The 26,512-nt window shown below is 34.4% G+C and overlaps 1 protein-coding gene across 1 annotated transcript in view; it reads left to right on the top strand.

Annotated features, from left to right (window-relative positions):
• The window catches only part of Epac (Exchange protein directly activated by cAMP), a 154,027-nt gene extending 131,642 nt beyond the window's left edge, over window positions 1–22,385 (top strand). Inside the window, exons 18-26 of the mRNA XM_090394136.1 lie at window positions 83–222; window positions 429–575; window positions 896–993; window positions 8,712–8,837; window positions 8,926–9,104; window positions 9,250–9,544; window positions 13,866–13,920; window positions 20,276–20,327; window positions 20,520–22,385. Coding sequence (XP_090250262.1) covers window positions 83–222; window positions 429–575; window positions 896–993; window positions 8,712–8,837; window positions 8,926–9,104; window positions 9,250–9,544; window positions 13,866–13,920; window positions 20,276–20,327; window positions 20,520–20,592 — 1,165 coding nt within the window. The 3' untranslated portion in view covers window positions 20,593–22,385. The remainder of the gene's footprint in view (window positions 1–82; window positions 223–428; window positions 576–895; window positions 994–8,711; window positions 8,838–8,925; window positions 9,105–9,249; window positions 9,545–13,865; window positions 13,921–20,275; window positions 20,328–20,519) is intronic.
• Window positions 22,386–26,512: the final 4,127 nt, after the last annotated feature.

Here is a 26,512-nt window from a genome sequence, read left to right on the forward strand (position 1 = left end):
AATTCATTTAATGCGTGATATGTGGAGATATTTAAATGCTGTTTCTTGCCTCATTTCCTTTTTTTTTTTTTTCTTGGAGCAGATTTCAAAGAGAAGTCGAAAATGGAGTCCCACAGCGATGGAAAGTAGGCCCGTATGGTCAGATTAAACTGCTGGCAGTCTGTGAGTCACAAGATGAGGAAACGGGTGAATTCAGGAGGTCGATAAAGGCCACAGATGAAAGTAAGTTCGGGTTTAATTCCATTATTGCCAACCCCATTACTTTGTAATGAGTAATCCAGTTATATCTGCGCTTGCGCACAACTATTTTCACGAACAGTCTTTGCATATAAAATAATGCTTCCATAATACTAATCGCTGTCTACAATGATCAAGTAACGCTTCACTGCGCTAACGATGCTTGCACAATTTCTTTCTTTCTTTCTTAGTTGTTTTCCGGGTCTATTGTGCCGATCACACCTACACTACACTTAAAACCCGTGTCGGTGCTACGGCAGAAATCATCAAAAGGAGCGCCGCTGAAAAGTTAGGCCTAAAGGACGATTTGGTGCTTGTGGAGGTCAAGTCGACAGGTGGTAAGTAGACTTTCCTTCGTCATTCTGTGCTCACATTACGAAATGGTGTGCTTTTCCTTGAAGACCGGAGGGAAAAGTTTTAAGATGCTTTACGCTCCGATGCGTCTTCATGGTGGTTTGATCACTGGCACACTGATGCCATGCAGAAGAAATGAATACTTTTAAACTATAAAACGGATTATTCCTTAGGGAATAATCATTAGTAAGCTTTTATCCATCAATATGGGAATCGTAATTTTGACAATTTTTCCCCCTAATTGCATAATCACAAATACCACAGATTATTATAATGATCTAAGACTTTTTTATCTCTTGTTTAGAACGAGTTGTTTTCAAAGATGCTGAAGTGAGTGTTCCCACCGGGTTGAGTGTGAATGGACGAATATTTCTTTCCCCATCCGATCACCTAGACGCCTTGGTAAGGAGTCATTAATTTTTTTTTCTTTCAATTCTAGTTTAATTTTCATTAGTCTATATATGCAAAAAATAGTTTAAAATCGCCTCTGTGCAATCCCATCTTCCGCTACTTGCCAGTACTGTTAGGTTTATGAAAGCCAACAGTATTTTTTATTCATACCCTTCGTATTTTGTCGAAGAGGGGAAAAAACCACTGCCTCACTTTCATTTGCAAAAACCTTTGAAAGCGACCTAGACGAGATTCGAACTGAGGTACTTTCATTTATAATGTTCTTCATATGAAGATATCTTCTAGCCCTCAAACTTTCTCTGTTGAATGCGTCCAGCTGCCAGCCATCTCCACTTTAATTTAAAAATCTCTTCCCGTATATCCAAACACTTTTGTTTCTTTTATATTTAACATGGCTCTCTCCATTCTGCGCAGTATTTGTTTTGTTATTGGTCATGTCTCTGGTGTATACGTCATAATTGGAATTATGCACTAGTTGAAAAGTTTAGCTCTATTTTAGGATTTTTTTCAGTTTGCCAAACGCCGTCCAAGCACAGCTGAGCTCTCGTTTTTTTATTTCCTAAGGTATATACATTCTTGTATTTGTTCTTCTGTTATCGGGTTTCCTTCGATATTTGGAAGTATTTTAGTCTTTTAATAGTTGATGTATAATCCTACTTTATTTGATACTGTATTTAATTCATTCATCATTTCTTCTAGTTCTCTTTTGTTGTTTGCTCTTACTACAATATCATCAGCATATCGTAAATGATTGTTTTCTTACCATTAATACCATACTGAATAATTTTGGTCAAATAATATTCTGTACACATCAGAATTTGATGAAGATAGTATCTCCTTTATTTATAAGGGTATCAGTATTAATTTTGGCTTACTCCATGTTTCTTCATTGCTAGTTTTTCAACTGAATCAAAGGCTTTTTATAGTCTGTAAAACCTTGGTAAATTGCATTTCCCTTAATCACAAGATTACTGGTCAATCGACCACTAATCTTGTGATTCTGTTTATAGACATATAATTATCTTTTTTTTCAACAAGCATATCATGATGGCATTGTTCCGGCTGTTTGGTATATCTTTCTCTTTTAGGCATTTATTAAATAATTATTTCTAAAATGTAATTCCAGTGTTTGTCAAAGGAATAACACAGCAACCTACCCTAAAAGTTGGTAATGTCGCACATCTTAAATACTTTTGAGGTTTCAGGACTGAGCCATCGTATATAGCCACATCTCCATAATGCTAATTATGGATATAGACCCTAGTGGTCTGTTGCCATCTCATTATACATCTACCCAATTTTGTACCTAAATGTTTAGTTTTTCTTTAAAAAAAATATATATATATTTTAATGCAGGTTCTGCTAAAGTATTGTATACTTTCAAGCGTGTTTCTTTTTTGTACAATATGAGGATTAAGAGTTCAAAATTAATTCTTGCAGATCAGTTTTTTTCTCCATCCATTCTTCACATCCAAGATAAATACTTTTAATTATCAATAACTAATTTACTTCTAACTGGAGTTTGTCTACAAAATGGCAGTTTTAGTTCCAAACTGCTCTCCTTGAACCTTCTCGTATTTGCCATTATGTACAAGTTTTTATCCAGTGATTGTCTCCATTTTTTAATTTAATGTTGGATTAAAAGATATCATTAATTTTTCCATGTTTCTGCTCCATTGTTCAAATGCTTTTCTTTAAATATTTTATTATATTTTCCGAAATAAATATATAATTGTTTAATAAAGTGAAGAAAGCAACATGCATGGAGACAATGTCATCTGCAAATCGTAAATTGCTTAGATAATGAGCAATATTCTGATACCTTTTTTCCCAATTTAGATTTTTAAATATTTCTTGTAGGGCAAGCATTGAATCTTATTTCTCTATCAATTTTAATGTTTTCTTCATGTGTGATTTTTCAATACCTCGGTTAATTAGTATTTCTATTATCTGATTAGTAGTTTGAATGTCCACTTCTGAACCCTGCTTGGTCATTTTTCAACAGTATATCTTTTTTAGTAATCTATAAACCAAAAGCTACACCCATTGTAGAGCGTCCTTTAGTAAATATATATTTAGAATACTTCAATTCCATTGATATTTGTCCAAAGATCTGTAAAGTAATCCAATAATTCTTTTAAATCTGCATTCATGTGTTTTAATGTCAAATTTTTCCCAGCTTTCTCCGCGTCTCGTCTCATCTATATGATTTATTTTGTGTTCCTAGAACTTCATATTATTCCTAGTAGTTATTTTCTTATCCTTGAATGGTTTAGTAATCTTCCTTTGTAGCCAATTTGGTAGAAGCCTTAATTCCTGCACTAAATAGATCACTATTTCTAGTCCTCTTCGGACTTTATATAGCGAACCTCTTCCTAGTTTTTAAAGTAGTCTATTATTGATTTTTGTCCTCCTGCACACCCTGTATATTTTTATGTCATCATCATAACGCTAATTACGGATATATATATATATATATATATATATATAAACAATATTGGTCTGTTCTGGTTTCATTATCTATCTAATATCCTTTTTTGAGGTCTACCCGGTTCTCTTTCTCATAATGTGTATTTTGAAGTCCTCATAAATCTCATTTCACTGCTAAAATATTTTCAAGCATGTTTCTTTTTGTACTATCTTCATGTGATATTTCACATCCAAGATAAATACTTTACTTCTAACTGGAGTTTGTCCATGAATATTTTCATCATCATGCTTATCAAGGACTTAGGCCTTCGAAGTCATCATTGAATCTCTTAAGAGGACGTTCTGGTTTCCTTTTCCTAGTGCTTTGTAATGCAATCTTTATTAAATCAGTAATAGAAAAAATAAAGAGAGTACACTTTGCAGTTTTTCTCATAAACTTCCCTTCAGCTGTTATTAATCTTTGTTTTATTGTCCAGATTTCGCTCGCATACAATAGGACTAATGTATTGTATACATGTAATCTAGTTTGTTTTTGAACTACATTAGGTTTAAATACAGAGTTAATTACACCTGTTATTTTTAGGTTTATATCTTTTTCATATGTAATTGTACATCCTAGGTAGTTAACAATATTTTAGAACAGGTGGATTCATTTATCTATTACTATTTTAGTTCTTATTGGAGTTTTTTAAAGGACAAACTGTGGCATTTACTGTCGATATTATCATGTTATTTGGTCATCAGCAAAAAAGAGTGTTTAATACTTTGGAAATTTTTATTCTATTTAGATAATTTATTAAAAAGAGTTGCTGAAAGGGGTCACCTCTCTCGTACATGATAGTCCATAATTTAACCTTATTTGTATTTGATTAGTTTCATATTATACTTATAGCTTTTAGAATATTATTTGGTATTTGTCTTTCTTTTAATATGTGTTTCTGAATTGTATTCTCTGTTATTAATTTTAGGAAAATGACTGGGTCTATACATGATCGTGCTTTTTCAGAATATTTTATTAGTTTGTAACAGGGATTTAGAATACTTATACCTCTATAATTTTTAGGATCATCTCTACTACATTTTTAAATATAGTCTTTATTAAATCTTTATAAAACGTCTATAGTTTTAGATTCATCTCTACTATTCCATCCTATTGGTGGGTTATTTGTTGAATAGATTTTATTTAAACTTAATAGGAGTCTTTCTTTGAAGTTAACTTATTTTCCCCATTCCTTGTTTCTTTCAGGCTGATTTCTAATTCTTTAGTTATTTCCTTTTCATCCAATGTTTTCAAGTTATCTGTCCACAATTCTTCTAATTTCAATTTTAAGTACAGATACTAAAGAAAATGTAAATGTTTCAAAATCTTATATACAAAATATGTTCCGTGATTTTCCTTTTAAGAGCCATAGCTAATTCTCTTACTGCTTACCCATTTATGATTTGATTGTATCGTCCCATATCTTCAGTTTTTTTTTCCTTTCCTAAGCTGCTGTATTTAGATGCGGATCTTATTTTAATGAGGAAGTGGTCACTACTTATTTCAGAACCTCTGAGAACTTGATGTCTTTTCATTTAAGATAAATATTATATTTATTTCCATCCTCTTGCTGCCCAAGTTCTTTTATAATAACCTTAAAATAATTAATTTTTTCTATAAACCTAAACTACAAAGTCGATCGTTTTTTACCATTTCTGTATGTTCCTATATATTATTAATTTTCGTGTTTCCAATTCCTGCTAATATTACATAATCATTTTCTCTTCTTCTGGGACATATAATGCAATTATTTTTAAATAACCTCTATTTTTATTTTAGTTTCTACTATTCGCTCGCTCCATAATTTATGATATATTTTAACTGTTTTGAAAGGGAATTATGAATCCAGATCCTACCACCTGCTTCTGCTCTTTGATCTTCACTATATATATCACATTAAAATTTTCAGTTTTCATGGTTCCTTTTAATTTCTTTTTTGTTTCAGTGATTACTGCTATTTTAAAATTTCTTTAATTTAATATTTAGTCTAATTCTATTCCTCTTACGTTCCAGTTTGCTATGTATTATATTTTGTCGTTTCCATAGATTCCTTTCGATTAATCTACTTTTAAGCCAATACAGAAAAGTAATGTTCTTCATGTCAAGTGACTAGCCTGGAGATGGATAGTCCGATGGTAGGCTGCCACCTTAAGGCTTCTTCCAAATTTAAACCCATAGGGTATACTGAAGGGGAAAGAGTAGACAGATATATATAGGACAGAAATGGAAAGACCCCATAGTCCTCGAGTACTTTAATAGCATAAGGGTCATAAAATCAGAAGAGTTGGCTGATAAGGCCGTTTTAGCATCATCTATGGAATAAAAAAAAATCCAAACTGTTCTTTATCAGTTTGCGAATTTCTATATCTGGATTGTTTGAAGTGTTCCACTGTATATATTGTATGTAGTAAAATATTATTAGCCAATATCTATAAACAAGTGAGTTTGTAAATTAAATGCAAGTATATAGTTGTTTAAAACTGCATCTATTGTAGAGCGTCCTTTTCTAAATCCATTTTGACATTCAATAAACAAAATGCATGTGTAATCAGCAGGTTTTGTTTATCCCCCCTTTTTAAATGTAGGTATTACTCTCTATATATTGTATTTAAAAATCTCTGAAATTTTTTTCCAGCAAATTTATACAGTTCAGTTTATTCCATTTTTAAAATCATTAAACAAATCTAATTATATCTATTTCTAGCCCCCTTCTGACTTTAACATCTAGGAAGAGGTTTGCTGCTCTATAGAAAATGAAAAAGTAGTCTGTTATTGATTTTTGTCCTCTTGCACACCATGTATATGTTTGGAATGTATTCATTAAATTATTATACAATCAATGGGTCGCTTTCCATTTTTGTTTACTGTTGGTTCTCCAAATTTTTCTATATTATTATTTCTTTTTTCATTCCTATTCTGGCGTTAAGATCTCCGGCTATAATTATATTGTCTGTTTTAATTAATTTTTACAAATATTATATTAAAAGTCGTGAGTTTCTTCTTCTTCGGGGATATACATTCCAACAACTGTTAAATAAATTTTCTTCCATTTTAATCGCACTTCTAATATTCTTTCATTCCAGTGTGTATAATAAGTTATTTTTGCTGTATGGATCCAAGTCATTACGCCAGGAATTTCACATTTGTTTGTTGTCTGCTACACTATGTATGATAATTAGTTGTTTCTGTAATTTCTTCATTTAAAATTTTATCTGATGTCCTATATTTCACTACCTTTTTCCAATATTTTCTGCCCGGTTTGGATTTCGTTTAGGCTTAACATAGGGAAACACATATTACTAGCATGACGATAGGTATTCTATTGGTAAAAGGCTATCACCTTAAGTTACTAGGCCTGCCCTTTTTAAAATAGATAGTGGTAGTCTACAGTTTGAGAAGAGTCACCGCCCCCTCGCCCTCTAATGGCACTGGGGGGGGGGGGGGGGGTTAAGAGAGGAGAATACTCGTCTACAGATATGATATACCAAGTGTATATTGTAAGATCATCTCTCTCTGGTTTGCAATACTCACCAATGTTGAGCCCCTGAGATAGTTAGTATAATCATTTTCTAGGTATGATACAAATTTTTCCCAGCTTTCTCTTTCGACTTGCTCATATTTTGTTACTTAAAAAGATGGTTATTTCATATTATTACATTCTTTCTCGATGTATTCCTTTTCCTGTATTTTTTCTAAATGGTTATTAATCACCTTTACCAAATTATTTAAGTATGTCTTACTTTGTAATTAGATTTTGTTTCTCGAATTTATTTTTTGTAACCAGTTCGGTTTAATTATTGTCTTGTCCTGACTCTGCAGCAAACCTCTTTCTAGTGTAATATTGATTTTTGTCCTCTTGAACACTATATTTATTAGATAATGAGTCGTTTTCCAAATTTCTTCATTCCTATTCTGGCATTAAGATCTCCAGCTATAATTATATTGTCTTTTTTTCCATATATTCCTTGTAAAAATCTTCATTTTCTTCTTCGGGGGATACAACCTAACTGTGAAAGCAATTTATTCACGTTTCTAATATTCTTTAATTTCAGTATGTAAATGAGTTATTTTTGGTTTAATTTATTTATCGATCCAAATCATTACATCACCTCTTTACGTATCCACTCCACTATATATATATATGATATTATAATTAGTTGTTTTTTGTTTGTATATTAATGTTCACCACAAAACTTATTGTTTTGGCTTGTTTTTTTAACAAGCCAAACCCTTTTGTACTTTTTTTCTTCAGTGATATTAATGTTCTAATTTTCCAACCCCCGATTTGATACATGTGACATCACAGCTCTCCTGAAGTGAACATTTTGTACTGTATTTATTGTCGCAATTCCAACACTGCTGCAGAAGAATTAATTTGTTAGACTAATAAGAGTCAAATAGGAACATAAAAAAAAAGTCTGCTTGCTTTTCATTTAGATTGTGGAGGTCACAATGAGGCTTAAAATTGGTTTTCGCATTTCATTATTAATTTTTCGGCCAGAAAGAAACTGATGAGCGAAGTTTACGTTTAATTATTCTGCAACATTCTAGGCTGGATAAGGAGGCTTACAATTAATTACTAGAAGGCTGGTTTTAGTACAACTTAAGCCAATAAGAGTGCTCTTATCCATGTCATAAGTTCTCTCTTTATATATATATATAGACAGAGGGTGGAGGGCAAACATTTTATTACAACATAAAAGTGTGTGCATACATATATATATATCACATAGTTTAAGATGTCCAGCTTCTGAGGTTGGATCTAATTCACAGTATTTTATTTAAATCTCAGAAATAATAGTCCAAGATAAATGAATATTATTACATGGAACATAAGAAACTAATAGCCCAATAAACTTTCATCTGCTAGTACTAATCCCGTGTCAGTGAGCCTCATTTAATCATAATTACATGCAGTGAAGTATTTAACTTCTATTTCTATATTCAACAAAATACTCATTTTCTGAAAATCGATGCCAAGTGTAAATGAATTCTTAGCTTCTAAAATGCTGCATTGCATATTCTTCAGAAAGGTGATCAGTACTGGCAACTTTTGAAATCCTACTGAAAGTACGTTTTGCGTATAATGGGGTTATCCGCGGAAGAGAACATTACACGCTTATTAAAATCCAATATCTCTGGAAAATACTAAATTACTTTTTCTTTCATTACATTAACAATTTTAAATATTTTCAGCGTATATTATGATAGACTTACGCCATCTGGTTTACATTTACAGACCACGCTGCCTGAACAAGATGGTCCCTCCGAAGGTACAGGTGTTATCTTAGAAACCCTAAGTTCGCACGAGCTTGCTTATAACATGACGTTATATGAATGGGATCTCTTCTCCTGTGTCCATGAGGTAAGAAATCATAGCAGTTCTCCTAAAAATTTATACTTTAACTCCTGCGTGCTTCCTTGACTACCCTAAATGTGTCTTTGTGTTGCAGTATGAATTGATCTATCAAGTGTTTGGCCGTCATCAGTTTCGTAAGATCATGTCCAATTTAGACGTTTTTCTCCGTCGGTTCAATGAAGTCCAGTTCTGGGTGGTGACGGAAATGTGTTTGGCAGCGCCGCTCAGCAGGCGAGTCCAACTTCTCAGGAAGTTCATCAAAATAGCAGCCCAGTAAGTATAAGTATACAAAGTCGAATATTTATTTATTTATTGCAGTATCTAAATGAGTTATTTGACATTTAAACATGCAAAATAGATAAAATAATTGTATTCAAGAACTTCTTCCTGCCTGACTAAATTCTTACTTTTTTTTCAGTTGCAGGGAACATCAAAACCTTAACAGTTTCTTTGCCATCGTGATGGGATTAAGTAATGTGGCAGTGAGCAGGTTATCGCAAACTTGGGAACGCTTACCGAATAAGTTAAAACGGACATTTGTAGATTTTGAGACTCTTATAGATCCATCTAGAAATCATAGGAGGTATAGGTTGTCGGTGGCTAAAATGGCGCCTCCCATAATTCCCTTCATGCCTCTCCTGTTAAAGGATATGACATTTTCACACGAGGGAAACAAGACTTACATGGAGGGACTTGTTAACTTTGAAAAAATGGTGAGTGCTCTGAAGTCTTTTATCGCATTCCTTTCATATCATTATCCACACAAGCAATCGATGTATTTATGCCATACAACTCACAGTAGTCAGTTTTCTTTATTTACTAAAATTCATCCACCGGCACCTACAAATGCCAGTTATTGCAATACTCGCCTATCATCAGCCCTACATTTGCGCTAAGATCAGGTGCATGCATCCTGTATTTCATGCCCAACATGGAAAAGCACAAGTCTTGCGCTTTCAGATGATTCCATGGATTTGCCAAAGTCCAAATTCCGCTTCTGAACTACTTTAGATTCATCTTTCAGATATACTTAAGTGTACAATTTGTTTAAGAAAGAAAAACTCATTTATATTCATCTTTTTCCAGTAGCAAATGGAACACAAAATCATGATCAAAACGATGAAGATGAGGAAAATAAAAACTGTAACAGAGTTCTATAGAAGAGAATAATGAACTCATGAAAGTAGCAGAAAGTTCCTAGAAGCCATAAAAGAATACAGAGGAAATATATGTAAAAATAGCTCAACAAAAGTAATTGAAAAACCGGTAAGAATATAGAAATGTTTCGGGATACGATTGAAAACGCTTAGAAATGGAATCAGAAAAAAGAAATGATGGAGCAATTACTGTTGAAAGACAAGCAGTAATAGAAAATGCAGAGAGCAGTACATGTCGATACTTGAGGTAGGAAAAGCTATTGGAAGGCAGTTGGAGTAGATGATATTTGACCAAAAGTGCTCAAATCGGGATGTATGACAGTTTTACAGTGTCTAAGCTTTCGAATCATGATTCCAGGTGATTGGAGCAGAGCCCATCTACATATAAAATTAAAAGTTATGAGAATTAGAGAGTTCAGGTAAGATTTACATATGCAAACTTGAGAAGAATAAGCTGGAGTCAGGACAAACAGAGATTGTCACGCCATGAAGTTAGTTGAGAAATCGCGAAAATATAACAAGGATATTTACTTATAGATCTGAAGAAAGCATATATAAAGCTATTCAAGAATACTAAAATAACCTAGGGTTAATGGAAATACATAAAACGTTATTTGATCATACAAAGTTAAAATCAGGTGTAGGACAAGGGTGCAGTCTATTTCTTCATCTATATGGGTCACATAAAAGAAAGTGGTATTAAACGCAATATCACACTCAGCTCTCTGCTTTATGAAGATGATGCTTCACTCTTAAACAAATCCAGCGCAGGTTTCTTTAAATACATTTTTATACCAGAAGTATGAAAACTGTATTCTGAATGGAAAACCTGTAGAAATGGTAAAATATTTCTTGTCTGTTGACAAATAAAATGTGCAAAGTTTGTATGGTGTTGATTGAATACATTTATAGGAAATTAGCCAAAACAAACACGAAAGTAGAAGTATAAACCGGTTTTCACACTTTGGGTCTGATAATTGAAAACAACTTCAAATTTGAACATTCAGGAATGTGGGCAGACACTCTACGGTGTTATGGTCAATTAAACAGTAGAGGAGATTAGCAAAATAGCTGTTTAATTCCAAGAAAAAGACTTAGAAGAATGGTGGACTGATTGTTACAAGTACCCTAGAAAACAGAAATATAAGATAACAATATTGGAGTGCCAACAAACGATATTCACAATTTTCCTTCAAATTAATCTATGGGAATCGTAATAATGTAAACTTAGTGCTACATGACTATCACAGTATCCTGTAAACTTCTTGGAGGGGACGCATGTCAGAAAAGTGGGTATTATAGTTCCTAAACTATTAACCATTCTAAACTTCTTCAGTATTAGTAGGTAAGATACTGGATTTATGAAAATTAAATGTCGCCGTCCAATCTATCAGTCGATTTCCGACTTGCATAAAAATAAATCAAACGGCTTCCCCTCATTCCTGTTGATAATTGCATTCACTAACAGGACACATTCACGTTACAATGACATTTACTTTTCATTTCTTTCACATTATAATCAATGGTCTACATTGATACGCACGTACATATTGCTGTTCACACTTAGATCAATTTTTTCTTGAAACCTCTTAATCCTTAGGGTGAATGAAAAGCAAAATAAGACTAAAAGAGAATCTACTGTTGCATGAGATCATTACAAATAAATATCATGAGACAGTTACATCTGCACGAAATGTATTCTCATAACAGCTTTTAGAAGCTGTTATGATAAGAAAGCATAATTATTTGCATATCAACTAATTTTTCGTTCTCCACCTTTCTAAAGAAGATCCCGAAACACGTGGAGCAAGCATGTTGGGCCCTGTCACCTTTATAGTGCCCCAACGGTCTGCATAGACCATGGGTGAAGAAGAAGATGGGACAATTCCAAATTGCATTGGAGTGGCTAAGACTTTTTTTTTGTTTTATGGTAAATTATTTACATAAAATACACCAAGACAAATTTAGTACTTTAAGTCCGGTGAATTGTAGTCATCACTTTGTCTTCTTCGCATGATAACTATCCGGCTTACCAAACAGAAGAAAACAAATCTTAATTTGGAGACTAGCACAAATTCTTTTATTTCATTTAACATCTCCATGCCTGTTTAATTGTATCTCATTTCCTCGTCCTGTATGGAATCATCATCTGCTAAAAGACAGAAAACAAAACATTTAGTTAATCTCAAATGCTGTAAAAAAAAAAAAAAAAGATCGGACGTTATGACAGGAATATACACAGCAGTATGCTTCGTTATAAAACCAGTGGATGTCCTGCTTGCTTTTTCTTAATTATAGACAAAGTAACGTTACGTCTGTATAGATAAAAACTGCCTAATAATAACAGAAACCTTACTAAAGATTGGTGGAGTTAACCAAAGGAAACGGATGAAAGAAAAGCTAAATCTTCTCAGAAAGTGAAGAGAAAATAAAACAGATAAGAGAATTGTCTGGGCTATATAAAAAAAATTAGAAAAAAGTCGGACTCATAATAGAACAAAATAAACTAACAGCACTTAAAGGTGAAAATGAAGTGCTGATCGAAGAAGAGGAGGAACTTTCCATATCAAATTATAATACTTCAAATGGAGGAAAAAGATGTCCTTATTTTTAAAAGAACTTCAGTGTGAAATGGAAAAGCACAAGTTAAGAAGAGATATCGATATAAGTTTTGAAAGAAGGTGGTGAACCAGTCGTAACTATGCTAAGTAAAAGTCATACATCCTGCCTAAGACGGAAGATAAATACAAAGCAATTGGCATAATACTATCCTTCATAAAAACTATAATGAGGGGGGGGCAGATGTTATAAATTATCCCCCAACCAGCCTCCTTTCAACAATACACATTTTATTACAAAAAAAATTATTTCAAAAAGAATAGGTTTTTGCCTTCCTCCAGGATTCAGAAAATCACTACTGATGATATGTACGTACACAAGCCTGGGTTTTAGATTTTCAGTAAAGAATTTGAGACGGGATCAATGTTAGCTATTTTCCAAGCGCTAAAAATCAAGGAATTGAAAAAAAAATATCTATATACATGGAGATGCCATTCTGCCTAAACATTTCTAGTAGCCGTTGAGGAAATTTCTGAAAATCTGAATGGAAAAATTGTAAACGAGGAAAGAGTTCAATCATGTACGAATTGTCAATGACATTGTTTCATTAGGCAATTCAGCAGAAGAACTTCAAGAAATGACCAGAGAATTGAAGATAATAAAAATGAAAGGGTTAAATATAAGTTATTTCCTGGTGTTTCAAATGTTATGTTTACATAGGGTAAAATATCACAGTAGGGGCTGTGAAGAAGTTATAAAGAATTCAACTTCGTTTGGTAGCTGTGGGGGGAAAAACCTTGAAGAACCTTAAAAGAGAATTTCTTTTAAGGTGTTTTGGAATAATATTGGACAGTTTTATACTTCCAGTCATGATATATGGAAGTGAAACATGGACTTTTACTGACAAGTTGAGGGCTACTTAGAAGAAAAATGGAAAGATCACTACTTTGTATTACCATTCAAGATTTATTTATATAGCTGATGATGACAATAAGACAAATTTAACGCCGTTGCCAGAGAGTGCTACACTTTATAGCAGACGTATCTGTTGATTTACTGCATATCTGAACTTTTACTTTTCTGTGAGTTAAGAGAATTTGCTAAGTGTACCTTTCTTATGCTAAGAGGTTATATAATCCAGGAAAGTAAGGCTATACAAACAAAAAGGGTGTGATTGCTGCTTACGATAAGCAAGGTAATAATATCACGTTGAACGATTAAAACCGTTTACCTCCTCTGACATCCAAGCTGAGATTTTTTCTTCAATAAGAATAGTATGTAATTATACCGTTTTAACAGTTTTTTTAATTTGTTTCAGCACATGATTGCTCAGACCTTACGGACTCTCCGACACTGTCGAAGTCAACCCTTGGGTAAGTGATTCCTCCCTTTTGTTTTTAGGCTAATCCCTCCACATGTTTTAATCTTAAGCTCTTTTATTTTATATATATTACCACAATGTCTGGTGGGATATCAGCTTCATATTTCCAATAATTGTGTAAACTCATATTACAACTATATAGGTCTAGTCTCTCCCAGTGATGCAAGCCAAAGACAAACCGTTCCTACAATAATTCAGTTGATCTTATAATTCTTTGTGCCACATAAAACACGTCATAACAGTCACCATTTCAGACTTGAACTCCTCCCAAGTAGAGGTAGTTGAGACTTTTATTTTGAATGTGTAGGCCTTCCCAGAAAGTATAAATCTTTTATGGGAGAGTTACATCTTAGGACCAATAGTGTGCACCAAAGGGTTAAGTAATAAAGAAACTCTACTCGAGAGCCCAAACTCATCAAGCGTCGGTATTACCATGAGTGAAATTCATCTAAGACTGTCATAAACATTTATACCCACGGTGTGACTGTAACCGACTATGCCTGTTGGTATGGCAAGGAGGGAAAAATTATTTGTGTCAATATATCTCATAATTCATTCTGCGGTTGAACTTTGTCTCCTCCATTCTTTTCTAATCAGAACGTAATAAGTTCTGGGTGTATATATGCACAAACTTTATTAGAAGGATAATTTCAAAATCGTTGAATAATTTTTTCCTTGTAAGGAATTTAACATTATTGAACAGGGTTAATAGTGCAGTAATTTTTCAAAATTCATTCAGGAAAATCTGTACTACAGAGTAATATTACATATAGTAGATATTTACAAAGATAAGACACTATTCACACGATACCTATTAGGCTCATTCAACTAAGTGCTGAAATATTTCCTCCCCATCGATCCAATAAAAACGTTTAGTAACTTAGAAACATTTATCATATCCCCTCTTTTCAGCCTATTAACCAACTTTCACGAGCCACTCCAGATGTGGCAGTTTCAAGGAATGGTAACTTCTTTATTATTTTTATTACGTAAACCCTCCAGGGAGTCCAAAGACTCATCAGGCTTCCATCTTCATCATCTACACTAACGCCATCTATCACTAGTATTTTGCAGACAATCACAATTATTTCTGTTTAATAGTGTTTAGCTTCATCAATAACAAAGTAATTCTATGATCTTCCTTGGCCACCTTAGCAATATATATTCTTAACTTCAATAATTCTGTCTCCCGATGCTTCATCAATTTCCAAAATGTGTAACTTGCTTTTCCAAATTAAACTAGTACCCGTTATCTTTCGACTCTCGCCTTCATTAACTATTCCGCTACCCAATTTTGCATCACCATCAAGCAACCGAATGTTTCCCCTTCAATTTATGTAAACATGATATAGTATATAACAGTAGAGCTTTGCGGTACCACTGGTTACCTTTTTCCTGTATTTTTCTCCTTCATTTAGTATTCTTTGGTACGATTATCAGCCATTTGTGTAATTCAGTTCCGCGTAATATTGTGTCAAAAGTCTCTGCAAAGTAATTGTTCCCTTAATCGAACTCAGTCAATTAAATTTTTATAATAGTGAGAACCCTTTATGATCAACCCTTTAAAAAGCCATATCCCCTCTCCGAGTACGTACACATTCTTATTCATCTATTCCTGAATTCTGTCTTCTTCGATCAACACTTCTGCGATAATGACTGATCTATAAATTTTCTACTGCAGCCTTGGGTAGAGGCTTCCTCTCTCTCTTGGGACTTGACCAGATCTGAGACTTAATAACTTATGACAATTCCTTTGCACATTATCGTACGCGAACTGATAATCCCAAAGTCGTATATTGATTGAGATTCTACAATATCAGTTCTCGTCACCTCAGTACCACCGACATTCTTACTTGGCGCATAGCCCAGTAGGTCAAAGGAAATCCCAAAGAGTTCTTTCGCCAATTTATTTTCAATCTGATTTTTCCTTTCTTAAACATTCGTCCCCTTTCTTATATACACCCTTCATAAAATCTTTCCTCGCAGCTCCTGCTTAATGATACTACTCATCCATCTAAATCCCACCTGATTTATACTCCTGGCCTTGGGTATACAGTTGACATTCCTTTCTCCCATTCTTCTCTTGCAGATTTGATGCTTTAACTGCGTCCTAAGCTTGTCATAATCGCCTGCCCTGTAATTTCAGATCGGATTTGTCCATAACCAACTTACGGACAAATCTGATCCTGACCAGATTCAACACTTTACGAGTCCTTCCCATCACATGCTATTTCAGGTAATTATCTCTTAGCAGGCGAACAAATCCCACTTCCTTTCTTCTGTGTGATTTTTTTCTCTTTGCAATCTGTGTCTCCGTAGTTAAAGTTCCCAATAATAATTAATCGATCATCTGTATTAGTGCTCATTTTCTGTCCCTCCCCGGATTATAGCAGCACCCAACTATATATTTTGCCCTGTTGATTTGTATATTGCTCTCACATAATGCTTCTTCAAATAAACGATCTTCTTGGCCGCAAGTCATCCCCCTTTCCATTTATCATCTGCTGCTAGCCAAGTCTCACTAATACCTATAACTTTTGGCGAGATTGCACCAAGCAATTCCAAAACTCCTCATTCTTATTCCTGATAATTCTAATATCTTACTTATTCCTCTTCCATTCCATTGGATCTCAACCACGGATCTCCATCTAAGTCTATTTCGTGCCTATATCTTAAGCTGTATCCAAATTTTCCCGAGCTCTTCTCCTACTCCTCTCTGGTCTCCTTCTTTCCTTGCGTATTCCAATCTAACACTTGCTTTGACTTTTTCAGGTTTTCTTAGTACAGTCCCTATCCTTCTCTGATTGGTGTAATACATTATTAGTTATCTTCTTTCTTGGCAATTTTATGTGTAGAATTCTTAAACATTTATTTACAAAGCTTTGCAGTTTTCTTTTGATGTTTAGAAACAAAATCAGTTTTAATCTATTTCCTCTAACATGTTAAAAATGCTCTTAGATTTTTCTAAATCAACAAAGTGAATATAAAGATTTAAGTACCGTTCTAATATTATTCTTAGTGTTTCTATACGTTATATGCTACCTCTAAATCCTGCTTATGTTTCTCTTAACTACTGGTCTTTTTATTCTTTCTAGTATTATTCTTGTGTTTAATAATGATATTTCTCTCCAGCAACGCCTTTGGCTCCCAACTATCTTTGCATCTCGACAGCTTCGCCAATGTTAATAACTGATGTTTAGTCGGCAACAGCTATAGAGGGGCATTTCAGGGAGCAGTCAAGTAGCATTCCCTATTGGTGAAGTTGATAACAGTAGGTTCTCACTACAAACGGCCGTATTTTTCTGTAATTCATGATAATAACTAAGAGGTAAATGTAGCTCGCAAGTAGTCCCCTTTACATCTCAGAACAGCAGTGATTCTTCGAGCTTCCAAAAGGATCTCTATAGGTGGCTAACTGATTTCGGATCCAGCGCCTGGACAAATAATATCCGAGTCGTCATCGGAACCGTTCCTAAACCATCTGTACATTGCACAGATGTACCACGTTCTACTCAAATTTGCCTCACCAGCAAACAACTGAATATTTCCCTTCAAACCTTTAACAGGTAATATTATATCTCATTTTACACAAGTAGGATATCTAAGTGCATCAGCGCTGTTTAATATTCCGTTCTGCAGACTACTCTTTGTTTTATATTGCCATTTTATAGCCCATTAAGTCTTATAATCTTCCATCGACCTATCTTGTCAACAAGTCATCGCCAACAAATGAACAACCGCTGACATTCAATCAGTTGGACGATTCTTGGTACAGTGCTAAGTATAAAGCCGGAAGACAGCCAATTAATAAAATAAAATAAACACTATCATATCACCATACACTATGAAGAACGTGAGCGGATGTCGAGGAATAGCTTCGAATACTGATGGAGCATCGTATTCCATGAATTGAGTTGGAATAATCTTATTATTATTCGACACGGTTGAAAAACACCACTCGCAGAAGGGTGACGCGAACTGAATATGAACAACAGATTAATAAATAAAATTTAAAAGCATGTATTATCATGCAAAGAAAGCGTCAAGTATTCATTGAGTAGGCTAGATTATTCCTTGATAAAAAAAAATACATCCATCCAGAAACATTGACAAAAGGAAGATCTTTAACTTCTAACACGTGCTCACTTGTCCTATTATGGATAGCTTTGAAGATTCATTTCTTTAAGCAAAAAATGATGTCCCCATTTTTGACTGTTTTATGAAGATAGCTTGGGTAATTGATCTGTGTCAGATCCTCTGGTTAAGGGTTGTGATGATACTTCGTTTTTGCCTGATGTACAAAGTGGCATGTACTGTTTCAGTTCATGCCTGTACAAAGCCTGTGTTATACTGAAAATGGTAAGCGTATTAATTTCAGTCTCCGATGAAAGGAAGTGAACCTGTCGCCACTGAAAAGTCTACGTAGGAACTTCAGCTGTGCGTATAAAGTCCATCAATGCTTTAAACCGGATGAGAAAAACTATCCACATAATACAAGACCCAAATATGTTTTCATTATCCGAATGACATTTTCCTCATCTGGCCAGGAACTAAAGCACGATAGCTTCAAACCCAAATAAGTAGCATTAATTTAAACAAGAAACCTCACTCCATCTTTTTTAGGTCGATTTTAAAACAATGCTAAATGCCATGATTAGTTTTTATTTATATTGACTTGGAAAGCAGAGTGATGCAGGATAGTGGGACATTTGTACCTATGAGGTTCTAATAGGTACAAATAAGTATTTGTACCTTATTAGAACGTACAAATAAGTATTTGTACCTTATATATATGTTGAGCAGGATAAAATTGAATTTCATATTGAAAAGAAAAGTGCGTAAGAAAGTTTTAAAATGAATCAAGGTTCAGCATCTATCAGGTGTAAACTGTAGACTCAGTACACAAACATAATTGAAGAAGAAATGAAAGAATCTGAAAACAAGAACCTAACCTTGGAGATTCAGTGGCAAGCTCTGAAGAAAACATCGATTCATTCAGCCACAGAGGCGTGTGGTGAGGTTGTAAGGATAGAAAATTCAGAACACCCCATAGTGGACACAGGAAGTTGAAGAGGCAGAAGGATTAATTTAAACAAGAAAGCATACCAAAAGTTCCTGGCAACTAAGTCAGCTTGTGCTCTTTGAGAATACAGAGAAAATGTAAGAAAGCGAAGCTAGCTAGCTAAACAAAAGTGATGGGAAACTTTGGTAAGAACATAGAAAATAAATATCAAGAAGATGGCAAAATATTCTGAAGGTTGTTGAAGAAACCTTCAGAATATCTGTAAAAGTGCTGTAAACGAAATTAAATATGATAAAGGCAACATAAAAACTGGAGAAAAAGATATCCTTAATTTATGGAATAATTGTTTCATTTAGCAATTTTTCAAAGTAATCAGTGACAGCACAGTAGTAGAAAACGCTCAACAGGCATGCAATCAGGAATACTTGAAATGTGGAAAGGCAGCAGGAGTAGATGATACTCTGTCAGGCCTTCTTGCAGTGGCTGCACTGCAGAAGGCCTAACAGAGGGATGAATTCCAGATGATTGGAATAGAGCTTTGATAGTATCCATATATAAAAAGGTAAATAAAACTATGTGAGAATTTTCACTTTAAAAAATCATGGGAATATAATGTAGATCTGTAAAAGGCATATGACAGTTATTTTATTCAATTTGGTCAGGGAATCCTTAACAAATTGAATAACTGTTGTAAAATAAATTGGTACGAAAATAGGCAGAATCATTGGAAACCTCAACTGCATTGCGAATGGAGAACCTACAGAACAAGTAAAACATTTCACTACTTAGGCACAATTTTGAGTGAAGATGGGAAATAAAGTTTATAAATAGACGACAGCATTAGTAAAGTTAATATTGTAGGAATTCAGTTGAATAATTCATATGGAATAAAAGAGAAAGGTTAGTCGAAACACTAAATTAGCTGTATACAAGACAGTGTTGAAACCAGTTTCAACTTATGGCTCCGACATCTGGGTTAGAAGTAAAACACTTGACCAAAGACTGGAGACCTCTGAGTAAAATTAGGTGACTCAACAGATGGCATTAATGGTAATAACATTGAAAGTAAAAGGTGCCTTAGAAGATAGACATATAAGATCTAATAAGGTTGACAGATAACAGGCTAATCTGGGAGAAAATTGTTGATTGGAAACTAATAGGGACGTAACGTTTTCATGTAATACACTCATAAGATCCTGTACACTCCCTGAGGGTACATGTCTAGAATTTAATGATATTTTCTTAAAAATGATTACACAACCTTCTAGGTCTTTAACTCCTAGTTACTCATTAGAACAATGCACTTTTTTCCTTTGTTTTTCAGTGCTAGATACACCTCCTAACAAGGCACAACAAGACGTCAGGAACTACATTAGGTAAGTAGCGCTGCTTATTTGAGTTCTAATGAAACATGTCTGATTGGAAACCATAATAAGGTCTCTGAAAAACAGATTCAGTCATTTTGCTTAACGTACCACTAAAAGAAAGAGAATTTTAAATTAGTCGTTAGTGATTTATAATGTCGATGATGCGATGCGAGTTAATTGTTGTTCTATTTATTTCGACAGGAATTTAAGGATAATAGACAATCAGCGACTTCTGACTCAGCTGTCTCACACATTAGAACCACGGCGGCCATGATGAAGCTAGTGGACTAGTTGGTTTTCTTGTTCGATGCACCACCTCTCCTGTCATGTGATCATTCATTGTTGCGTCATGCCTTCATTTATTCGCACCAGACATATCATGTATCATATCATCTCGAACCAAATGCCTTGGTCAGCGCTTGTCCTGCTGTGTTCCTTCCTCCGAGACAAAAAAAAAAAAAACCATATAGCTTACTGCGCAATCTCAGACTCCTATGTATGTGTGTGTGTGTGCACGGGCGCGCTGAAAGAAGAGGAAATCATTTGCTGAAGGCAGCTAAGGAATACAGAAATGTGTGAAATACTTAGTGTACGAACAAGATACCTTTTCGTACTTCTAGAAATGTTAAATTTAGAAGTAGGCGTAGAGAAAGTGATAGAATGTTTACAATTAGAATTTGTGCGTGCTTTAAAATAAAATTTTCGCTATGGGGGGAAAATTGGGATGAATAACCACAATGCACTTGCAGTATTAGACGAAAAGTGTTGAATTACTTCTAGTGGGCACCTACCAAGCGATAAAAATCTTCACGTAATGCTTCCAAAACCTGCTATTAAAGCTAATTTAACTGAGAAAGGGGGGGTGGGAATTTGTGGTCTTTCAGCATCGTTGATGAAACTACACACACATACGCTAGTCTCCTGCGCGGATGCAAATAAGACTTGTTACATTTTTACTTATCATGTTGATGAATGCTATAGTAATTCTAAACTGCAGTTATTTCTGAATGTTGGTTAGTGTTTTGCTTGTTCATGGAGAGATCTTTAAAAAAAAAATTTTAAAAACAACTTTTTTATTGCCACTTCATACACCTCGGCATTTCCAGCTTTTACTAAAAAATCAATCCGGTCAATGTTCTCAACACATGCCGTCCTCTCAAAGTGCTGGATATAAAGTGATTATACGTGAAACAATGACGTATTTCCCGAATGACAACAATGGAAAAATGGCGTCGGTGATAGACAATGCTGTGGATTATGACGAAGTTTACAAAGTAAATATTTCACCTGTTCCAATCAATAGGCGTTACATCTCTAACACTAGATGGCGCCAACTTCACTTCATGATCAATGAACTTGATATCAAAAATCATTCATGACGGCAGCTGAATACAACATTTTCGTTTCTAACATTGGACTGTATTTACTTATTTATTAAACGAATCTAAGAAATACATATTCAGCACAAAAACAATGTATACGCAAATTAATGAAAGTTATCACTAAAAATAATTTAGGTAGAGGAATTCTCCTTGTGTACTGTGGTCATGTAAATACTACATGGGATGGGTCAAAAGCTCTACCACACATACCTCATGACGGTGGTCCCATTAAAGATAAAGTTGTGTGCGTATACGGAGCGTCCCATTGATGCGAGCCAGCTAACATCCCCATCCACAAATGTCACGTTTTTGGCGAGAGAATTCTCCATTTTTATGCAGGGACTTAAAACACCACAGCAGTAAAGGGACCAGGGTCAGTCCATTGCTAGTCTTCCACTTTTTCTTGTGTCATCCCTCTCCTGATTCAATAAATGCATCTATGGTGAGACCCACGACCCCCTCTCCCCTCATTACACCGCATAAAGTATCTCACTGGATGTTCGGATAAAGTGTACAAAGTTTGGTACGTTTTTGGATATCTTTTCCAACTCTAATGATTGTATGTATATATATCTCGTCCGTGTGTGTGTCTCATGAAACGTTTGTATCTTTGGTGTCGTTAACAAACTTGTAATTATTATTATACGATTGCGTCTTTGCAAATAAAGATTGTGTTCGTTTTTCATATTAGCTGTGTTATTGTGTCAAATCATTGAATAGTGTTTTTATGACGATTGGGGATTATCTGATATCGTAGATTTGATGAGCACAGCGATATTTTGATTAATTAATTTAAATCTATTATTTCATAGAGAAATACTGTCATTCACAATATAAATGACAAAAAGGTTTTAGAAAACCATTATAGGGCCAGTTTAAAAAATTGAAATTAATCTATTACCTTTAAAATCTGCACAAAAGTTCACAAAATAATTTCTGATGTGAAATGGCGCACAATAATTTTTAGATGTGGTTCATCGTGCACGACGCAACATTTCGTAAAACTCGCAGTACTATTCTCTGCTGTTTTATAAAACTATAATCGTGAAGAACAAAAATGCGCATATTAAATTTGCACTTGCCTATAAAAGTAAATCCAATATATTATGACATGTAACAGACAATTTACAAAGAGAAGTATCTTTTTATCTGCAACATATCTACCTACTGTGATTTGCATACAACAACCAATCAGGAGTGAATAAATCCGAATTTTTGTCACTTGAGACAAACATATGAATATTGTTCTTCTTAAAGTGACATAATACCAATTAGGAAAAACAAATTTTTATAAGTGTTCCTTTACATTTCTTTGTATATATGTCTTCATTTTCCATTTTAATCAAGAAGGAAATAATAAAATGTATTTGTTTTTTCTTTAATGTTTCTCAACCAGTAAATAAATAGCTAAATATGTTAACAGAATGCGAGAAAAATGGAGACGAAGTACTAAAAATTGGCAGGATTTGAAACAGTTTTACGACATTAAACCAGAAGATAAACTCTTAACACTTTCATTGCCAAGCTGAAAATTGGAATTTCGTGTGGTGGCCAAATCTTTTTTATTTAGTTAGCGGCGATAACGCGTGATCGGCCGTTTGGTGAGAACTCGCATCGCGCGATTAGGCAATGAACGTGTTAAACAACCACAAGACAGATTTCTCTGCTTCCAGCAGAGAAATCTCCCATTGAGTGGAGTCGTTTTGCGTGGTTTTAATATATAACGACCTGTTATGTAATAATATAACAGTACTTCCATTAAGGCTGCACATTCATCAAGGGGAATAAATTCTCATTTCTCCTTCATTAGCTGAGGAATCGTTATAGATATTGATCGAGTAATCACAAAAAAAAAAAAAATAATCTCCTGACTGACTTCCGGTTATCCAACATAATACGTTGTGCTGTTCCATAAAGAACTGGACACGCGGTCAAGATCAGTTAGCATACAAATAATTGAATGTTGGGAGATGTGATAACAGTCGTTGCAACAAAGAGAAGGCTTAAACAGCACAATCGTGATTATTGCGTTTTTTTCGCCGTTTGCTGGAGTCTGGACCCAGGTCTTTCCAAAAGAAGGACGCGTCCTTCTTCTTTTTATTCAACGATCCTCTGAAAGCATTCGCGCGTGACAAAAGAAACAAATGACTGCATACTTAGAAATGCAGTAAACAAATCATCTGATTTTTGTTTGCTGCAGAAAAAGGTCATACAACTGACCCCCAATTCGTTGAGGCTGTTAGCGTGTGCGGCGAACGTGTATGAATATCGTTCTTTACTGAGGTCCATATTGGAATGCATCACAGAAGAAACAATCGTTTCCTGATCATTACGTGATTCGTTCTGCATGCAAAGGACAAAGCTGCTACTCCGTGTCACTACGACTACTGCCATGTCAGAAATAACGAGTAAGGTAAAAAAAAAAAAAGTTCCTCTACTCACGATCCTAATTTATTTCATTTTTCACGCGTTTCGCTGGAATCGTAAAGTACTTAATTCTCCACGAATATTTCTGGTCCATATCTTCAGGAACCAAGAGGAAGGGTTTTGATCACTCAAATGAATGCGCAAGAACAGGACAAATCAAGACTGCATGCTGTAAGAAGTGCTACTTGGCGACATACTAACTGCTCACACATTACACCATTCCAATTAAAACGAAGTTCACCAATGTCCTTGAAACTTCGCTGTAGTGGTTCCTGGAAAGTTTACTTGCGCAGCTCATTTGCATGTTTTTGTCGGAAAAAAAATAAAACTATTACAACGAACACATTTCAGATTTATTTGCAATTCGTTTTATTCCTACAAAACGACAGTCCAAGAAAGCCAACATCTTCAATCAGTTTTGGAACATCAGCGAGTTCACTTCAACATATGTTTTTTCTACGAACATTCATCACTTCAAAAACTCTTTGTGGATAAATAATTGCGGCACATGGTAGCCATCGTTTAATCTTTGCGCATATATATGATGAATTGACCAGTCATTGAAACAAGATGGCACCATGCTATACCATACACCGTGTCCTCTTACCTCAGTGATTGATGCAATATGCCGCAGTGCTATACAATTCTCGTGTTGGTTTATGTGCACGTTATCCTGATTGTCACGATTCCTATTTGAACTCATGTGACTTTATGAGGGCCAAGATTTTTCCATTGAGTCACATCATTGCAAACAATATGATAAGCCTTCAAAAAAAATTAAATGAAATAGAGGACATAAATTCCATAATTTTTCCCAAACATTTAAACATTGAGTTAATAGCTTGTAACATTTTCCCAAACTGTTCAATTTAACTAAGATTGGATAGAGCACTACTCGCAAAAAATTGACAAGCAACTGCAGTGATTATATATTTGTTTATTGAAAAGTGTGTTACGAAGTTTTTTTCCAACAGACTTCTGCTTTCTCTATTATGTTACATAGATGATTCTTCCATTCTATTTTCTTCTATCTCTAGTAAATTCTCTTCGGCACAGTTTCCTAATATTTTCTCACTATAATAGTTTGCATGTTTAAAATAATTGTTTCTTCTTTATTTGTTTTTATCTTCAGCCATACTGAAGGTAGCCATATGCTTCCAGTCATTGACGCAAGATGGCGCCATGCACCGTGTCCTAATATGTACTCAGATTCTTACTCTTTTAATTCTGGGACACGAACATTAATTTTTCATGTTTCTTCGTGATTTTACTATTCTTTCATTCCAGTTTTTATAGCTAATTGCTTTATTTTTTCCAGTCCTGAGTAAGCTACCTGTTTTTGCCCTTTTTTGTTTCTGTTATAGCAGCTATTTTTTGAAATCACAGAGCCTTATTATTTTCGCCGATTCTTCATTCCTATTATTTAATATTCCCAGTTAAAATTCTGATTATACATTTTTCTCTCCCGGATTTGTTTCCAAGTTGTCCCTCAAGTTTCTACTTGTAGGGACTTACTCTGTTATAGCGGGACTGATGACTGGAGTACTAGCTGTAGACCACAGACTGGGCATAAATATTCAGCATTTTTTCTGAATGTTGAAAAAAGAGGGGGGGGGGGGGGGAACTAGCACAGAAAAAGAGACATGTTAATTAAAATGAACAATTAGAAAAAATAATAAACGAAGCTCGGGGAATGTGGTTTCGTCTTCTGCTACAATTGAAAATAAACTAAATTATAAGAGAAAGAATGCCACAACTAAAATGGAAATTAGAATCCTACATGGAGAAAATTTGAATAACTTATGCAAATTACAAATTGATTGTAATCTATTTAAGTTTGTTCAACATATAAAATCCTGAAGAGTACCTGAAAACAGTGGGAAAATAAACAGAGGAATAAGACAGTGTTGCCACTCGTCTCCAGTCCTTAATATATAAATATACACTACTTGGAAAGAAGTCAACGGACACTATGGTGTCCGTTGACTTCTTTTCAAACAGCCATGGCGACTACATTAATAAGATGTAGGACCTTTTTCGATGCGATGACTACAAAAATCCTACAGAACATACTTTCCACAAGTGTATGATAACGATCAATGGGAATTTTCGACCATCCTTCCTCTAGACATGAAGGTCACCACACATGACTGGCTTCCACAGAGCTCTAATCTCAACCCTGTTGAACATCTGTGGGATGAACTGGAGCGTCCGGTGAAATCAAGGGACGTCCGATCCACAACAGTCCAGGACCTCATTACATGCCTACAGGAAGGATATTCGAAAATTCCCATTGATCGCTATCATTGGGAATTTTCTACAGGTGCATTGTCTCTTTCAGCAAGACAATGCACCTGTAGAAAATTGTTCAGGAATTTTCTACAG

The sequence above is a fragment of the Typopeltis vanoorti genome, chromosome 6, assembly GCF_054136105.1.
Source record: "Typopeltis vanoorti isolate ZY-2024b chromosome 6, IOZ_Tvanoo_1.0, whole genome shotgun sequence".
Taxonomy (NCBI): domain Eukaryota; kingdom Metazoa; phylum Arthropoda; class Arachnida; order Uropygi; family Thelyphonidae; genus Typopeltis; species Typopeltis vanoorti.